General features: G+C 39.4%; 1 protein-coding gene across 1 annotated transcript; it reads left to right on the forward strand.

The window, feature by feature from the left end:
• The first annotated feature begins 16,800 nt into the window (after nt 1-16,800).
• Nucleotides 16,801-17,572, forward strand: LOC108158184 (general odorant-binding protein 56a). The gene is made up of 2 exons (XM_017290402.2): nt 16,801-16,857; nt 16,928-17,572. The coding sequence occupies exons 1-2, from the start codon at nt 16,801-16,803 to the stop codon at nt 17,348-17,350; spliced, it is 480 nt and encodes a 159-aa protein (XP_017145891.2). The 3' UTR covers nt 17,351-17,572.
• Nucleotides 17,573-18,482: the final 910 nt, after the last annotated feature.

Consider the following 18,482-nt stretch of genomic DNA (forward strand, 5'->3'; position numbering starts at 1 on the left):
TCTGATACTCACTTAGAAAAAAACTACACCAAAAAGCGCGATCAGGAGACGCGTAATTAGAATATCTTAGATGTTAGAAAACATTTATAAAATATTAATATATAAAACATAACCCAAAAATGTTTAAGCAATTTATACATCCTTTTACAATGCTTATTTGCGGACCTTCAGGATCTGGTAAGACAACATTTTTAGAAAATTTAATAAACAAAAGGAATGATTTGCTGAGCATTTCAATTAATCGAATAATTTGGTGTTATGGAGAGGAGCATGCTAAGCCAAATTTTAATACCATCGAATTCTATAAAGGAGGTCAGGAAACAATTGAAAATGAAAATCATGAGCCTATTCTTTTAATACTAGATGACTTAATGATGGGTGCATTTAATAAAAATGTCTGTGAGCTATTTACAAAAGGATCACACCACAGGAATTTATCCGTAATAGTGGTTACACAAAATATATTTTATAAATCATCACATACTCGAGATATTTCACTAAACACAAAATACATCGTTGCGTTCAAAGATCCTAGAGATAAGCTACAATTTCAATGCTTAGCAAGACAAATTTATCCTGAAAATTCTCAGGAGCTCTTCAGAATATATAAGGAGGTGACAGATGAACCACATGGTTATTTACTTATTGATCTTACTCAGGGAATAAATGATCTCCTTAGATTTCGTACACATATTTTTAATTCTGAGTATACAGTTTGCTTTTCAGATGAAAATGGTTTACAAAAAGAATCTAAATCGACTGAAAGCGAACAAACATTTATTGTATGTGCTCAAAAGGGCAAATAATAAACTTCCAAATGCAATTATAAGTAATTGTGACATTGAGTTAGTAAAAGCATAGGGAAGATAGTGTTGAATACTCTACGAGGAAATCATAAGATATCAAAAACCAACTATATACTCTAAAAAAGTATAAAAATGCATTACGTCTTATTTCATGTCCAAAACGGTCAATAAATTCTAAGAGAAAAGTTCTCATCCAAAAAGGAGGATTTTTACCTGTTTTAATAAGTTCATTGCTTTCCGGGATTTTTGGAAAAATATTGAACAATGCTTAAAAATAAGCATCAATTAACCAAAGTTATTTTAATGCATCCGAATGCATATCAAAAATTGGTAAATAATGCCCAGAAAAACGATTTAATAAATATAACGTTTTTGCCTATTTTAAATGATAACAAAACTAGTGAATTTAATAAATGGATTAAAATACGTCAAGAATTTGTGACGCCCAGCGCCAGGAAGACCAAGCGCCGGCGCCACAAACCCCACAACAATATCACTAGAAACCCCAAGACAAGCCATGAAGACTATAAAATAAGTATTAGTAGGATAAGTAGAACATAAGCGACAACTACATGAAGACCTGCCACATAAGAAATAAATATAAATAAACAAACAATAAAAGATACATAAAACCAACCACAGCTGATCACCACCAATGGGCCCGTAGCACAGCCACCCACGGTCACACCCACAGCTGACCGCCCCAAGTCTGACCATAACCCAAGCTCCAACGGGCACACTATCAGCCGATCCGTACAAACGCGTTAGGGACCCCTCAGCACAACGCGCTAGGGACAGACCGTACGATCAGTTGCTTTTCGAAAATAAAAGGGGCTCCGCCAGAGCGATCAGCATCAGTTCGGCTCCGGCCAGTGGAGAGGTAAGCATCAGTAGCAGCCACCAGCAGCCCCAGCGATCCTCCCATCCTCCTCGGAGCGCATTAAACCTCCGCTTCCTTTCCCCTCGGAGCGCATTAACCCTCCGCAACATTATTTTTCCTCGGAGCGCATTAACCCTCCGCAACATTATTTCTCCTCGGAGCGCATTAACCCTCCGCAACATTATTTCTCCTCGGAGCGCATTAACCCTCCGCAACATTATTTCTCCTCGGAGCGCATTAACCCTCCGCAACATTATTTCTCCTCGGAGCGCATTAACCCTTCGCAACATTATTTCTCCTCGGAGCGCATTAACCCTCCGCAACATTATTTCTCCTCGGAGCGCATTAACCCTCCGCAACATTATTTCTCCTCGGAGCGCATTAACCCTCCGCAACATTATTTCTCCTCGGAGCGCATTAACCCTCCGCAACATTATTTCTGCTCGGAGCGCATTAACCCTCCGCAACATTATTTCTCCTCGGAGCGCATTAACCCTCCGCAACATTCTTCCCCTCGGAGCGCATTAGACCTCCGCGACCTCAACCGACACCGACCAGAAGACTACCAGGACCCGCACGCAACCATCCGCCACGTGCGGCCAACCCGAAGGAAGAGCCAGCAGAAAAACACCCGCGCAACTACCAAACTTTGTACCTTTAAGAACAATAAAAATAACTCTATCTCTTTTATTACCGCTCAAAGCCCGCCTTATTCTTGAACCACGAGACTCTCTCTCAGCTACCACACCCAGAGATCAAACAAATTTCTGTGGAACCCGGCGCGACGAGCATACCCCGGCCGAAGCGCCGTCACAAATTGTGTTACTATCAAAATAAAAAAAGAAATAAGACAATGGATATACGAACTACGCAGAACAAACGACTTTCACCACCTCAAAGCATTGGAATACAAACACAAGACGAGTCAGTTTGGTTAGATGTAAAACCTAACACTTCCATTCTTAACAATACAAAAAATGGGTCCTCAAAAAAGGAACTCTCTATCACAAATGAGTTCTCTGATTTACCTAACGACATCGATGATGAAGATTTTCTGACCAAAAAATCTTTCAACTCAAAACCTAATAAGCGTAAAGTTGAGGATACTTCATTTTTAGACACTCAAGCATCAAAAAAATCAGCATTGACTAAAGTGAAGCTTACTGATAAACAGCGAAAGCTAAGAGTAAAACTTAAGAGGTATAAAAGTGAACCAAATCCATTTCAAGACTTGAAACACGTAAGTGGACGAGAAAAGTTGATGAGGGCTGTTAGAAACAGTAAGGCCGTGCAAAATGGAAAAAACAAAATTAATTGGTTTTCCTATAATTAATAAACTGCAAAGAACGTAGAACTAACGAGGGGGAACGTTGTGAGTTGCTGCGTACACCGCAACTCTACAGTTATACCCGATACTAAGTCAGTATGGCTCTCCTGCGGCAGACGCCGCTAATATTGAACCACACGACAAAGAGTGCGTGCGAGAGAGACAGAAAATCAGTCTGAGCGTGACGTTGGGCGCTGCGTGGCCACTGCAAATTGATTTCTTGCTTTTGGCTACAAAAATGATCCGATCTGATCCAGATTCAGCAATCTGATAGATATAGTCATTATCTATGATTCTGCGTTTTTAGTTTTCTCGAATGTGCAATATTGTGGATGCAACAGATTTTCGTCCTTTGTGGGGGCGGAAGGGGGTGGAGCGAAATTCTGAGATATACGTTTTATAGTGAGATCTAACAGAAGTGCGGATACCAAATTTGGTTACTCTAGTAATAGTCTCTGAGATTTGTGGATGCCCCAGATTTTCGTCCTTTGCGGGGCGGAATGGGGTGTGGCGAAATTTGGACACGAAACGGTCAAGGTCCGATATCACAGGAGTGTGGATACCAAATTTGGTTGCTCTGGATCTTATAGGTTCTGAGATCCTTGAACTCATATTTTGCAATTGGCAAAGCCGACCATGAAACCTGTGTGTTAGAGAGAGACAGAGCGAGAAAGAATGAAATTGTTTTCTTGATTCTGGCTATAATAATTATACGATCTGGTTGAGATTTTACACTCTAGAACATATAGTCATCCTCTACGATTCTGCGTTTTTGGTTTTATCGTATCTTTAAAAATGTGGATGCCACAGATTTTCGTCCTTTGTGGGGGCGGAAGTGGGCGGGGCAAAGTTTTGAAATATTTTTGTAGCAGTGACATATCACAGATGTCTGGATCCAAAACATCGTTGCTCTAGCTCTTATTGTCTTTGAGCACTAGGCGCTGAAGGGGACGGACGGACGGACGGACGGACGGACGGACGGACAGACGGACAGACAGACAGGGCTCAATCGACTCGGCTATTGATGCTGATCAAGAATATATATACTTTATGGGGTCGGAAACGATTCCTTCTGGACGTTACACACATCCACTTTTACCACAAATCTAATATACCCCAATACTCATTTTGAGTATCGGGTATAAAAATGGTAAATGTAACAGAGTTTTTCGTGACATTACTTAGTAATGGCTCGTTAAATGTATATCATGATAACGTTAAGTGTGCATTTACAAACATTGTAAATATTCCTGAAAACATGAACGATGACTGGGAAGTAGGAATTACAGACTTATATCTATAGTCTTTGAGCACTAGGCGCTGAAGGGGACGGACGGACGGACGGACGGACAGACGGACAGACAGACAGGGCTCAATCGACTCGGCTATTGATGCTGATCAAGAATATATATACTTTATGGGGTCGGAAACGATTCCTTCTGGACGTTACACACATCCACTTTTACCACAAATCTAATATACCCCAATACTCATTTTGAGTATCGGGTATAAAAACGGTAAATGTAACAGAGTTTTTCGTGACATTACTTAGTAATGATTAGTTAAATGTATATCATGATAACGTTAAGTGTGCATTTACAAACATTGTAAATATTCCTGAAAACATGAACGATGACTGGGAAGTAGGAATTACAGACTTATATCTAAATAAATGTATAAAAAGCAGGCCTGAGAATACCTCAATCGCATCTGAAGAAACAACAGAATTCGTTATTAGCTTAGTAAATGGAGAAACATTTCGATATGAAAATGAGTCAATAGAGTCTGAACAGTTTCAAAATGGGTTGATTTTTGTTTACACTGACATTATCAAACCAAGATGTGTTGGAAATAAAAGACCTCGATGTCTTCGAGTATTACATTATAATGGAAAAGAGCAACTTATACAATTCAACAATATTGAATATTATCCCATTGAAATATGGTCTCCAAAAGAAATTTCGATCTTAATTACCGATTCCAAAGGGTATAAAGTACCATTTGAATCTTCAGCAATTCCAATTTTTGTTACCCTTCACTTTAAAAAACGAAAAGAAATGCTATAAATAATACTGTAAAGATGGAAATTTATTCAGAGTAGAAATAACCACCATGACGACAACAATATTATTTAAATCAGTGTGGAGGAGGGTTGAATCATATAGGAAGTCTTTATGTTTCACTCAGAGTTATCCAACAAGGTAGAGGAATTGGAAATTTTTTTATTGGTCTTTTTATTTACATAAAACCACTATTCCTTTCGGGGATAAACGCTATTAAAAACCAAGCTTCTGAGACTGGAAAGGCAGTAATAAATGAGTTTGGTCGAAAACCTTTAAGAACTATTATCCAAGAACAAAGTAAAATTGCTTTGCAAAGTAAGTTAACCCGATTCCAGAATGGGGCAGGTAAAAAGAATAAAAAGAGAAGGTCTAGGAAAAAACTATCTCATTTATCATCTAAAGAAGGAAGCAAACATACGCAGTCGAGACCCAAAAAAAAAAAAAAACAAACAAAGAAATTAACTATAAGAGACATTTTTTCTAAATCAAAATGACCACCCATATTGAATGTATGAAAAGCGAATTGGATCTCTTTGAGCCACATCCTACACAAAGCTCTATTCTGAGAACAGAAGAAGTTTCATATAACCCCATAGCTTCGTTGGACAGTGCTTCTTCAATTGAATTCGTTTGCTTAGGAAATGGGGAAACATATCGAGACCTATCAAGTGTTTACTTAAGACTTGTTGTGCAACTAAGAAAAAGTGATAATACCAACATTGAAGGAAACGATGTTGGAGTAGTGAATAATATTTTGCATTCAATGTTTAGAAGTTCGTCCGTATATTTAAATAATATTTTGGTTTCTCAGAGTGATAATAACTATCATTATAGATCGTATTTGCAAACGATTTTAAACTATGGTAGTGATGCCAGTAAAAGTCACTTACTTAGCCATTCAAGGTTATTATCCTAATTATGGTAAATTATTATCTGGTAGATACGTTAACACCGATGGATCCATTATGCTCAAGAATATTTTTCAAAACAGTAATAAGGTTGAACTATTCGGAAAAGTTTATGGAGATATATTTAATCAACCAAAACTGCTTATAAATAATGTAGATTTGAGGATTACTTTTAACATTGAAAAAAACAGCATTTTATTTAATGGTATCTGAAACTGAATCAAATCTTAAAATATTGGAGGCCCAACTATTCATGAACCACATAACTATTAATCCGAGCATTTTATTGGCTCATCATCATGTTTTACAAACTAAAAATGCCATTTATCCATACAGCAAAGTTCAAGTAAAATCATTTACAATATATCCAGGAAATAATACATTATCAATTGACAATGCAGTTATTGGACAGCTTCCCAATTTTTTTGCTTTTTGCATGGTAAAAACAAATCATATTCTGGAAATCGGGCATTAAACCCCTTCCATTTTGATCATTTTAAAATTCAACGCTTTAATCTATTGGTTAATGGAGTACAAGTACCATCGCAGCACTTGAGTTTGATTTCTCGAACTCTGAAAATGCTCAAAGCTCTAGAGGATATAATATGCTATTCAGATCAAGTGGAATAAAACATTATGATCGAGGCTTACAAATTACAAAGGAAATGTTTGATAAAAATAGTTTTATATTAGTATTTGACCTAACTGCAGACCATCACAATTCAACTGTATGCTCAAATTTAATATCACAAGGAGCCATCCGAATTGAAGGACGATTTTCGGAGCCTCTTACAGAAGCAGTTACTTGTCTGGTATACTGTGAATATGACTCAATGATTGATATGGATAAACATAGAAATATTCGTGTTCTATTGTAAAAATGAATACATTGCAAATCGATAAGTTGCTTTCCAAGCATTCAAAAACAAAAACAATTTTTAAAGGAGTTTATCCCTCTGATCAGCTGCCTCAAGTAATTTCGAAATATCCTGCTTTAATAATAGCAAACAGATTCTTCAAGCCATTCAGGAACTCAAATATTATTTCAGAGACATTTAAGATGTTTATTGAATTTTTGAGCTGGGATACATTCTTTTATTTAAGTTATAGTACTTTAACATTAGGTCTATAGCTTCTGCTTTCTTATTTGGTAGGGTATGACACAGGCATGTGTCAGGTCCGTCCGTTGCATCGTCATCACTCCAGGGGCATAGCTTATAATGAAAGCCAAACTTGGAGTACTGAAGCTCCTTTTCCTCCAGATCTTCCAAAATGCTCATCAAATTTTCAAGAATTTGTACGTGCTCCTCGAAGATCATCTCCTCGAATTGCATTAAAAAAAGTTTTATTTGTTTGGCATGCATCTTGCAGCTGACTTCTTGAATCTATTACTGATAATGTTTCAAAGAGCAGGAATCTTTTTATCCACGTCTTTGCTCTGTTTCCCTTATATTTTTCTTTACCCATGTATTGGAAATGATAAGTACTATATCTAGCCATCTCTTTTTTTACATATTTATGTATATTCTTAACCTTTTTCTTTATTTTTGTCTTCACATGTATAGTTGTCTCTTCTTCTCTTACATATATATAATGGGACCTCTTCATTTACTCTTTACATATAAATTGGAAATGGGCAGTGCTATATCTATTCATCTCTTTTCCTTTATATATAAGATGTGAGATTCCATGCTCCTTCAACATCTTAAAGGGTGTTTTTGTGGAAAATTTGGTCACATAACTTTTAGGTCAAAATATCCAAAGCGGTTCGTTGTCCTTATCAGTTAAATAAAGGACTACTTTATTTCCAAATGATGTTTTTTTGATTTTACATCCATTGATCTTGTACTCAAATCCTATGCATAGGTCCTCAACCTTGGTGTATCCAACCGCCGGCTTTGTCTCGTTAAGTAATTCTAGGAAAGCCTAGGTATATATTTGATTAAGTGCTTATCATTTTCTATATAGAGATTTAAATATTCTTACATACCATTATAGTAATAGAAACTATTCAACCTACTAACGATTTTATACTAAATTATTTAAAAGATTGCATGATTTTTTATACTCTCATTAATTCAATTTTATTCAAATGTGATCTGAGCAGATTGGTAGTTGAGTGATAATAAGTAAATGGTTTTAAAGCTGTAATGGCCAGATGTCTTAAGTCTGATTGGTGGTTGAGTAATAAGGGACGAATTATGGATACACTGCTGTATATTGGTTCAAATATTATATTTACATTTTTGGTCTTATATAACAGTCAACATGAAAAAATTATAAAACAGAACAAAATGCATAGAATTTTTGTTTATATGCTGGTCACTTCCTATATAAGAACTGTAAGTTACTGAGATAGGTTAGTTCACTTTTACTTCGAAATGAGGACATTTCATTGCGAGTTGTGCTATTTAAAAACATCTTTTAGTTCCCGCAATGAACTGAAGAAACACACCTTAAAAATCCACAACTTTAGTTATTCAAAATCAAAATCATCATTTTATCGATGTTACTTATGTCCAGGAACTGAACTGTTTTGGTTGAGAATTGACTTCAATATGCATATTTTATTTAAGCATAACATGGAATTAAAGCGAAAAATATAAAATAAATATTCAGAAATGAAATAATCTGTGCGTTTTTAAATATAAATACCTTTACATAAATTTACCAACTTAGTATAATATGATGTAAAAATGACTTAATAAATTCATTCAAAAGCATCAGTATTCTACCTGAAATCCACTTATTCTTTTTGTGTAATCCTCACTTGGAAGAAACCTGTTTCAAACCAATCCTATGATTCTCTTGTAATAAGAGGAAGTGAAATTCAACCAATCAAAAGTAAAACAGCAAATATTTAAAATAAATAGTGGTTAAATGTGTTATATTTATTATATACATATGTATATGTTCAAAGTGACCGCCACGATAATTAGATATTGATCTCTAACAACACTGCGCATGTGCCCTGCTGCATATCGATGTTCTCGTATCGATGTTCTCATATCGATATTTTTCTTTCGGCGTCTGTCTCTTGCGTATGTTACTCGGAAGCACATATAATTCTGTATACTGATCTTCTGCTGTCTTACAAATAAAATAACTTTAACAGGTCATGGGCCCAGACACCAATTCACCCAGAAACAGTATAAAACAGAAACAGTCAGAAACAATAAACATTGTTTGGTGCTTAGTGAAAAGCAGTGCTAAAAAAATGGCATAGACTCATTAGTGTATGTGTGTACATAGAAAGGCAAAAGAACAAGTTGAACAAATTCAACGGAGATTCGCATTGTGTTTTTTTGATTAGATTTTTGCAGCGAATCGGACCGTTGCCGTGGTTTAAAGTCCAAAATAAAGCAGTCCCAACGGATCAAGAAACACAAAAGCGAACGGAGACTCAAGTGTGTATACCAAAAAGTGCGTATGCCAAGCCGCACAAAACCGCGAGTGTGTATACCCAAAAGTGTGTATACCAAGGCATAGAAAATCGCGAGTGTGTGTGTGTAAATAGCAACTCGGAGGGATACTTAAAAGAAAACGAAAAAACAAAAGAAAGACACGGACAACAGTATTGTCGTCGTAGTTGCTTTGTGCATGAGACGATCGACAGTTACAAATTTTGCACTGTGGGACAATAAGTATAAAAAATGAGTGGAAATATGAATTTCAATATTGAGAAACTGGACGAAAACAATTATAGCACATGGGAAGTTTTGATGAGAAGTGTTCTCATACAAAATGATTTGTGGCCAATCGTCAGTGGTAAAATTGAGCTTAGTGAAAGTGCAACAAATGAGCAACGTGCAGCTTTTGAACTTAAGGATCAAAAGGCGTTGGCGTCAATTTTACTTTGTGTTAAATCGACCCAACTAAACAATATTAAAAATTGTGTATCGTCGTCACAGGCATGGCAAAAGCTAGAGCTATACAATTTATGGTGTATGGTAGTATGGTGTCTTCTTTGTCTTCCAGATGCTGCTGGATCTGTTTTTTTTTTTATGTTCAATTGCGTGTATTGGTTTTTTATTTTTGCCGCTGGTTCAGGTTTTGCCGTGGGTTCGAATTAGTTGGGCGCCAATTTTAATTTTATTTCTTTCAATTTTTATTTTATTTTATTCGGTTTGAGATAGGCGTGGCGACGGCCGACGCGGTTAATTTCTCCCCCCGAACTACTCTACTCTTACAAGTAAGTTCCCAGCACTCCCGACGCTCACTGCTCGTTCTGCAGCATTGTTGCGTACCCAAAACTCCGGTGTCGCTGGGCAACAACCCCTGTATAACGGCTGATCTTGTTTTTATATATTTTTTCGATCGATTGTGTTAACTTGTAAATAGAAAGGCAAAAGAACAAGTTGAACAAATTCGCATTGTGTTTTTTTGATTAGAATTTTGCAGCGAATCGGATCGTTGCCGTGGTTTAAAGTCCAAAATAAAGCAGTCCCAACGGATCAAGAAACACAACAGCGAACGGAGACTCAAGTGTGTATACCAAAAAGTGCGTATGCCAAGCCGCACAAAACCGCGAGTGTGTATACCCAAAAGTGTGTATACCAAGGCATAGAAAATCGCGAGTGTGTGTGTGTAAATAGCAACTCGGAGGGATACTTAAAAGAAAACGAAAAAACAAAAGAAGACACGGACAACAGTATTGTCGTCGTAGTTGCTTTGTGCATGAGACGATCGACAAGTACAAATTTTGCACTGTGGGACAATAAGTATCAAAAATGAGTGGAAATATGAATTTCAATATTGAGAAACTGGACGAAAACAATTATAGCACATGGGAAGTTTTGATGAGAAGTGTTCTCATACAAAATGATTTGTGGCCAATCGTCAGTGGTAAAATTGAGCTTAGTGAAAGTGCAACAAATGAGCAACGTGCAGCTTTTGAACTAAAGGATCAAAAGGCGTTGGCGTCAATTTTACTTTGTGTTAAATCGACCCAACTAAACAATATTAAAAATTGTGTATCGTCGTCACAGGCATGGCAAAAGCTAAATAAAATTCACAGGCCAAGCGGACCAGCAAGGGTAGTGCTTCTAATTAAACAATTGTTGACGTTAAAAATGTCGGATGGTATAAGTGCACAGGAATATTTGCGGAAATTCCAGGTGGTACACGAGGCTTTAGCAGAGGTCAACATAAAGGTTGATGAAAAGATCTTATCAGTTGTGTTGCTAAATGGTTTGCCTAAATCGTATGAAAGTTTTGTTGTTGCGATTGAGACGCGAGATGATTTGCCGAGCTTGAGCATGCTAAAAATAAAAATTTCTGAAGAAGCGAATAGGCAGGAAGATAGCATTAGCAAGGAAATCACAAGTAGCGCGGAACTACACGTCAGTTATGACAACAAAAATTTTAAGAAAAACTTTAAGAAGGGCAAAAAGTGTTTTAAGTGCGGAAAGGAAGGGCATTTTAAATCGGAATGCCGTGCTAAAAGCAAGCAGGAAGGAGCAAACAACAAGGGCGCAAACAGTAAAAGCGGGGAAAGATTGGGTACAATGCTTTGCGTAACCGAATATGCCAAAGTGGAACCAGAAAAATATGTACCAATCCTAAGTTTAGCTAAGCCAAATGACCAGATGTTAAATGCATGGTGCATAGACAGTGGCGCAACGGCGCATCTATGTTGTGACAAGGAACGCTTTGTGTCGTTCACGGAAGATAATCAAAAAGTATTTTTAGCCGGCGGTAAATCACTTATTGCAGAAGGGCATGGAACTGTTCAAGTAAAGTTCGGTGATAGATCCGTTACGCTGGAAAAGGTTATCTTGGTAACAGATTTGCAGTACAATTTTATATCGGTCACAAAACTATTAAAACATGGAAAAAAAGTTGTGTTTGAGAAAAATCAAGCGATGAATACTTATAAAGGTACATCTGGAAAATGGATTGTTTATGGTTCAGGACAATCAGGAAAAGTGTATGAACATTGTAAATGTTGAGGCAGATGCATTCAAATGGCACAATAGGTTCGGCCATGTACATTTTGACGCATTAAAGGAAATGGTTAACAAGGAGATGGTAATAGGTCTCAAGGGCATATACAAGCCAAAACAAGTGTGTGCAACATGCGCAAAAAGTAAAATTTGCGTGCAACCATTTCAATCGAGCACAAACAGGTCAAAGGGCGTTCTAGACTTAAGACATACTGATGTATGCGGTCCAATGCAAAAGCAGTCAATGGGAGGCAATCGATATTTCGCCACATTTATTGATGATTGTTCAAGATATGTATCAGTAAGTTTCCTAAAAACCAAAGATCAGGTTTTCGAGGCTTTTAAAGAATTTAAAAGTCAAGTTGAGTGCCAAACTGGGAGAAAAGTCAAGGTTTTACGAAGCGACAATGGCCGAGAATACATATCAAACGTTTTTGATAATTACCTAAACCAAAATGGAATAAAGCGAAACTTAACAGTGCCATATACACCTCAACAAAACGGAGTTGCAGAAAGGGCCAACAGAACATTGGTAGAAATGGCAAGAAGTATGCTGCTGCATGCTGGGTTAAGTGAATGCTATTGGGCAGAAGCGATTCGAACTGCCACGTATTTGCGAAATAGAGTGGCAAGCAGCTGCTTGAGCGGGGTGACACCTTTTGAAATATGGACAGGTAGAAAGCCAGTGGTATAGCATTTAAGAGTTTTTGGCTCAGTAGCGATAGCTCTAGACAAAACAAAGAAATCAAAGTTCGCACAGAAAGGCTTAGAGTATATAATGGTGGGCTACTCGGATACGGCCAAAGCATACCGTTTGGTCAGTAAAGAAACCAGGAAACTCGTAGAGAGTAGGGATGTCATTTTTGTAGAACCTGAAGGGGGCAAACTAGATGCATCATGTTCCAATGACATGGCATCAATTGAGGTTCAACAAAACCAGGACTCTGAACCCGAAATGGATAGCGAGCAATTTAAAGATCCAGAAAATGAGCCAGAAAATCAGGAGGAGATTAGGTCTAGTAATGACATTCTTGTAATTCCAGAACCAATAAGAGGACCAGGACGCCCAACCATAGTACGGACGGGCAAACCAGGACGACCAAGGAAGCAGTATCATATGCTCAATGCGATACTGGCAGCAGACGTACAAGTTCCACAAAACTACGCACAAGCTGAACGGTCTACTGAAGGCGAGATATGGAAAGCATCAATGAAGGACGAGTACGAATCTCTCGTGAAGAACGGCACGTGGTCGCTTACTAAATTGCCTAGCGGGAAAAAGTCCATTGGATGCAGATGGGTTTATGCAGTTAAGTCCAATCCGGATGGAAGCGTGAACAGGCTCAAATCACGTCTGGTGGCGAAAGGTTGTAGCCAACGCTACGGGATCGACTACAAGGAAACATTTGCACCAGTTGTACGCCACGCAACTATCAGGTTGATAATTGCACTTGCAGTCGAACATGGTCTCCACCTACATCAAATGGATGTTGTCACGGCGTATCTCAACGGCGAATTGTAAGATGAGGTTTTTATGAGACAACCTGAGGGCTTCATCAGCGAAGTTCACCCAAATCACGTTTTGAGGCTTCACAAAAGTATATATGGCCTAAAACAATCAGGAAGAGTGTGGAACTCTACGTTGGATGCAACGCTGAAACGCATTGGTTTTATACCGACTGTCAACGAACCCTGTCTGTATTGTAAGCCAGGTAAAAATATGTGTCTAATAGCTGTCTACGTAGATGACATTATTTTGGCGTGTAAGGACCTAGATGATATATCTGATATCAAGATAAAGATCGCAGCAGAATTTGATGTGGTTGACATCGGGCCTATGCAATACTTTTTAGGTATTGAGGTGAAACGTGAAGGCAGTACGGGTGCGATTTCAATCAGCCAACGGAAGTATATTAGAGAGTTGCTCGAACAGTACAATTTGAAAGATTGTCGACAGACGTCCACGCCTCTTGAAGCTGGTTACCAGGTGGCATGCAACAAAGAGGACTGCCGCAGGGTCGACATCACATCGTTCCAAAAGCTAATTGGAGAGTTATCTTATCTTGCTGTTATGACTCGTCCGGACATTGCGCATTCGGTGAACAAATTAGCACAACGTAACAAGGATCCTCATTCCGAGCCAGAAGCGGCAGCCAAGCACATCCTTCGATATTTGGCAAAAACTATCGACTGGGAGATATGCTACACAAAGCAAGGAAAGGCAATTGAGTGTTTTGTTGATGCAGATTGGGCAAGTGATATGACGAACCGAAAGTCATTCACTGGCTATGTATGCATGTTGGCAGGAGGAGCGGTTTCTTGGGAGTCAAGAAAGCAATCGACGGTTGCCCTCAGTTCCACGGAGGCAGAGTACATAGCCTTATCATCTGCAGCAAAAGAGGCTATATACTTTCGCAGCCTACTGATTGACTTGAAGCTGATGTCCAAGGAGTCAGCTATTCAGATGTACGGCGACAACATTGGAGCACAGCAGCTTGCTAGAAACCCCATGTTTCATGCACGTACAAAGCACATCGACGTATTCGAGAGGTTCTCAAGAGAGGTGAAGTCAACATTGCGTATCTGCCAACCGATGAGATGATAGCAGATGTCCTCACAAAGAACTTAGCCAAGGTTAAGCACCATAAATTTGTATTCGCATTTGGTTTAAAAGATCGTTTATAAGTGCTTGACATGTTATTGAATATTAGTTAAGTATATTTAAAGTTTGTAAACATGCGTTGTATTGAGGAGGAGTGTTCAAAGTGACCGCCACGATAATTAGATATTGATCTCTAACAACACTGCGCATGTGCCCTGCTGCATATCGATGTTCTCATATCGATGTTCTCATATCGATATTTTTCTTTCGGCGTCTGTCTCTTGCGTATGTTACTCGGAAGCACATATAATTCTGTATACTGATCTTCTGCTGTCTTACAAATAAAATAACTTTAACAGTATATATTATTTTTAGAAAAATACATAAAATATTCTTATTATATAAATATGTATTCGTATTATTAAATTTTCGCCTCAGCTAATTTTACCGCAGCAATTAAGTCATCATCATCTTCATCCCGAAGTAGTTCCTGGAGTTGAGATCTTTTATCATCATCCTGATTATCTACTAAATCGAAAATGTCATCATCCGGGAAAATGTATGATGGATTATCATTATTAGGCGTTGCGTTCCTTGGGTCATCGTCGTCATCATCCCATTTAATGTCACTTAACCAGGTCAAGTTGCTCTCGAGATAGGTTTGGGTCTTAATCCCAAAAATCAAGGACAGGTCTACGGAGCTCGGCTGAGAGTCCAGATTTATGGTTGATTCCGGTTGGGAATCGATAAAAATGATTTCAAGGTCATCCATCGTTGTTGAAAGATTACTAGTTTATGTACTAGCTGTTAGCTGTGAGTAGTTATTATATAGGCATTTTGCTATGGGACAGTGTTAGGTACACAAAGGAGGAATATAAATTATAGAGAAATTAGAAAGGTTCAAGGGCATCGAAACCGTTTTTCAGGAAACACTTAAAAAATACCTCTAAACTATCACATTAGATTCATTGCAAAGGGATGACCTACCTGTTTGAGGGTTGTTTGAATCGCAACACGGGACCAATCGTAAAAACAGGTTCATTGACAGTAAGAGGGAGGAGAGAGAATATAAATGAGCGAAGGATCGATTTGAGAGGATTTTACATGGTTGAGAAACAGGATTGAGATCGGAGTTACTTCACATTATCACCGATAGGTGGCGCCACCAAGTAGTAAGGATAAGTGACGGCCGTATATTTACTATAAGTAGCATTAATTAATTTTTATGTCTTCCTATTATAATTTTATTCTTTGTGTGCTCCTATATATATCTCCATTAATTTGTGTTTTCTTACCATTCAACCCTCTATACGGACATCTAGAAACCCAGTTTTCCAACCTATGTTTGCTATAGGATGTAAATTTCAGAAACTACACACATTTGTTTTCCCAATTCAATGTTTATAAAATATCCTATAAGTATTTATTTAACTTGAACAGTTAATAACAAAGCAGAAATTGTTTCCCAATTCAATGTTAATAAAATATCTTATAAGTATTTATTTAACATGATCACGTAATAACATAGCAATATGATGCACACTTACATTCAACATGTTGCCAAGCTGCACATGCTTAAGCACATGTTGCTGCAACATGCTGCGAATTTGGTAATTCAGTATAAAATGCGAGCGTCCCTTATCCTTACTATTCGGTGGCGCCACCTATCGGTGATATTATGAACTAACTTCGATCTCAATCCTGTTTCTCAACCATGTAAAATCCTCTCAAATCGATCCTTCGCTCATTTATATTCTCTCTCCTCCCTCTTACTGTCAATGAACCTGTTTTTACGATTGGTCCCGTGTTGCGATTCAAACAACCCTCAAACAGGTAGGTCATCCCTTTGCAATGAATCTAATGTGATAGTTTAGAGGTATTTTTTAAGTGTTTCCTGAAAAACGGTTTCGATGCCCTTGAACCTTTCTACTTTCTCTATAATTTATATTCCTCCTTTGTGTACCTAACACTGTCCCATAGCAAAATGCCTATATAATAACTACTCTCGTACTTTCGGCATCGATTCCATTTCACGTTGGAGCTGGAGTTGGAGCTGGAGTTGGAGTTCTGTTTGGTTTGATTTGGTTTGTTACTTTTGCATTATTAAAACTTCGCCGTTGGCCGCACAAAAGGCCTCCCGGAATGGGCCTCGGCTCGGCTCATTGAATTGATATTTGGCATTAAAATGTCTGACTGACTAATGACCGAGTGGTGGGTGGTGCGTATATAAGCAGAGACTGGGGCCCCAGAAATGGAACTAGAATCCCACATGAATCGTGCTTCGGTGGTGCTGCTGCTGATGGCCTGTCTGACGGTCCTGGCTGAGGTGAGTGCTGGAAAGAAGGACTTCCCTTAGAGGAGGCTACTCTACTCACTGTTCCCTGGTCCTTCCGCAGGGCCGCTATGGCAAGGTGAACCTCAATCTGGGCCTGACAGTGGCCGATGAGGCACCGCGTGCCCTCAGCGAGGCCATGGTCCGCCTGTGTGGCGAGCAGACGGACATTTCCCTCCAGCAGCACGACCTCTCGCATCCCTCTGAGCACGTCCAGTGCTTCACCCACTGCCTCTACGAGCAGATGGGCCTCGTGCACAACGGCGTCTTCGTGGAGCGCAACCTGATCGGCCTCCTGTCGGACGCCAGCGATCTGGCCGCCTGGCCGGAGCGCCAGTGCCACGCGATCCGAGGCTCCAACAAATGCGAGCCGGCCTTCAGGATCCATCAGTGCCGGCAGCAGCTCAAGGAGCAGCACGATCCCGAGGCCACCAAGGAGGCGGAAACCACCAGCACTCCCTCGCAGGCAGATGAATTCTTGCCCTAGGCTTTTACTTTCTTTTCATTTTTGGTGTTGGAATTTAGGGTTTCTTCTACGAGTATATATAGTGTTCTTTTGCTGGCTTGAATCGTTATTAAATCCTTGGTTGGTTCTTAGGGAAAGGCATCTGATTTGTCAATGAAACCGTTGCTTTGACTATGAGAGCCCAAAGGGGTGTTCCTTGATGCATTGGGGGGCTGAGTCGGTCCCAGAATGCCACTACAAAGTACTCAGTCTTTGGCGAGGCGCACAAGAGGCACAATTGGACCGAAGTCCAGGGAATACAGTATTTTTAGCAACAGATTTCCATTCGATGAGTATCTTGGCCAGGTCTATCGCTGCTCTACCCTAATCTCTGCCTGGAAAACCCTCTAATCCAAGGCAGAGCTCGGACCAGCTCTCATATCCGTGGGATATCCATATGCTCGAGTCCCGGCCCTCGAATTGCCCTCGAATGCAACCATTAGTGCGGGCTCGATACTCAATTGCGGGACTTCTGCGGAGCCCTTGTGGTTCCTTCGCTTTTCCATAGGAATTTAGCCACTTGTCTCTGGCTCTGTCGCCTGGCATTGTTAACTACAGGGGGCTATGGGTGGTAAGGGGGCACACGGATTGTGTAAATGACGCTAATGCAAAGATCGAAGTTGGAGTCACCCCTCTGCATGCCGTGCCGTGGCACTTGTCTGCGATTTCAAGTGCGTTTTGCTCGGCAATTATTTTTTGCTCAATGCTCGACTTCCTTTGCCATTTGTTCTCTGCCCCTGCCCCGCCCCTGCCACCGCACTTAGCTGCGTTTTAATTTGTTGAGGAAAAGTGGATAATTTGAAATTCTTTTGAGCCAAGTGCGCACATTTTGAATGTCAACTGGGGATGTTCTTTTGTTTCTTCCCGATTGCATCCCCCCACGCCGCCCCACCCATTATGGGCGGTGGCTCCTGCCTGGGCTTTGTCTTTGTGTCACGCGGCATGAAATTGAATTTTCACTCTGGGGCAACGAGAGAGGGAGGGGCCAGCCAGCCAGCCAGCCAATTGGTGGGTCAACCGTCAGCGCCGTGGCCCCCTTAAGCCTGTCCAGAGGGGCTGTGGTGCCGCGGGGGCCGGGGGGGCGACACATACAGCGTAATTTGAAATGAATGAA

This window comes from Drosophila miranda (assembly GCF_003369915.1).
Source record: "Drosophila miranda strain MSH22 chromosome Y unlocalized genomic scaffold, D.miranda_PacBio2.1 Contig_Y2_pilon, whole genome shotgun sequence".
NCBI classification, from domain to species: domain Eukaryota; kingdom Metazoa; phylum Arthropoda; class Insecta; order Diptera; family Drosophilidae; genus Drosophila; species Drosophila miranda.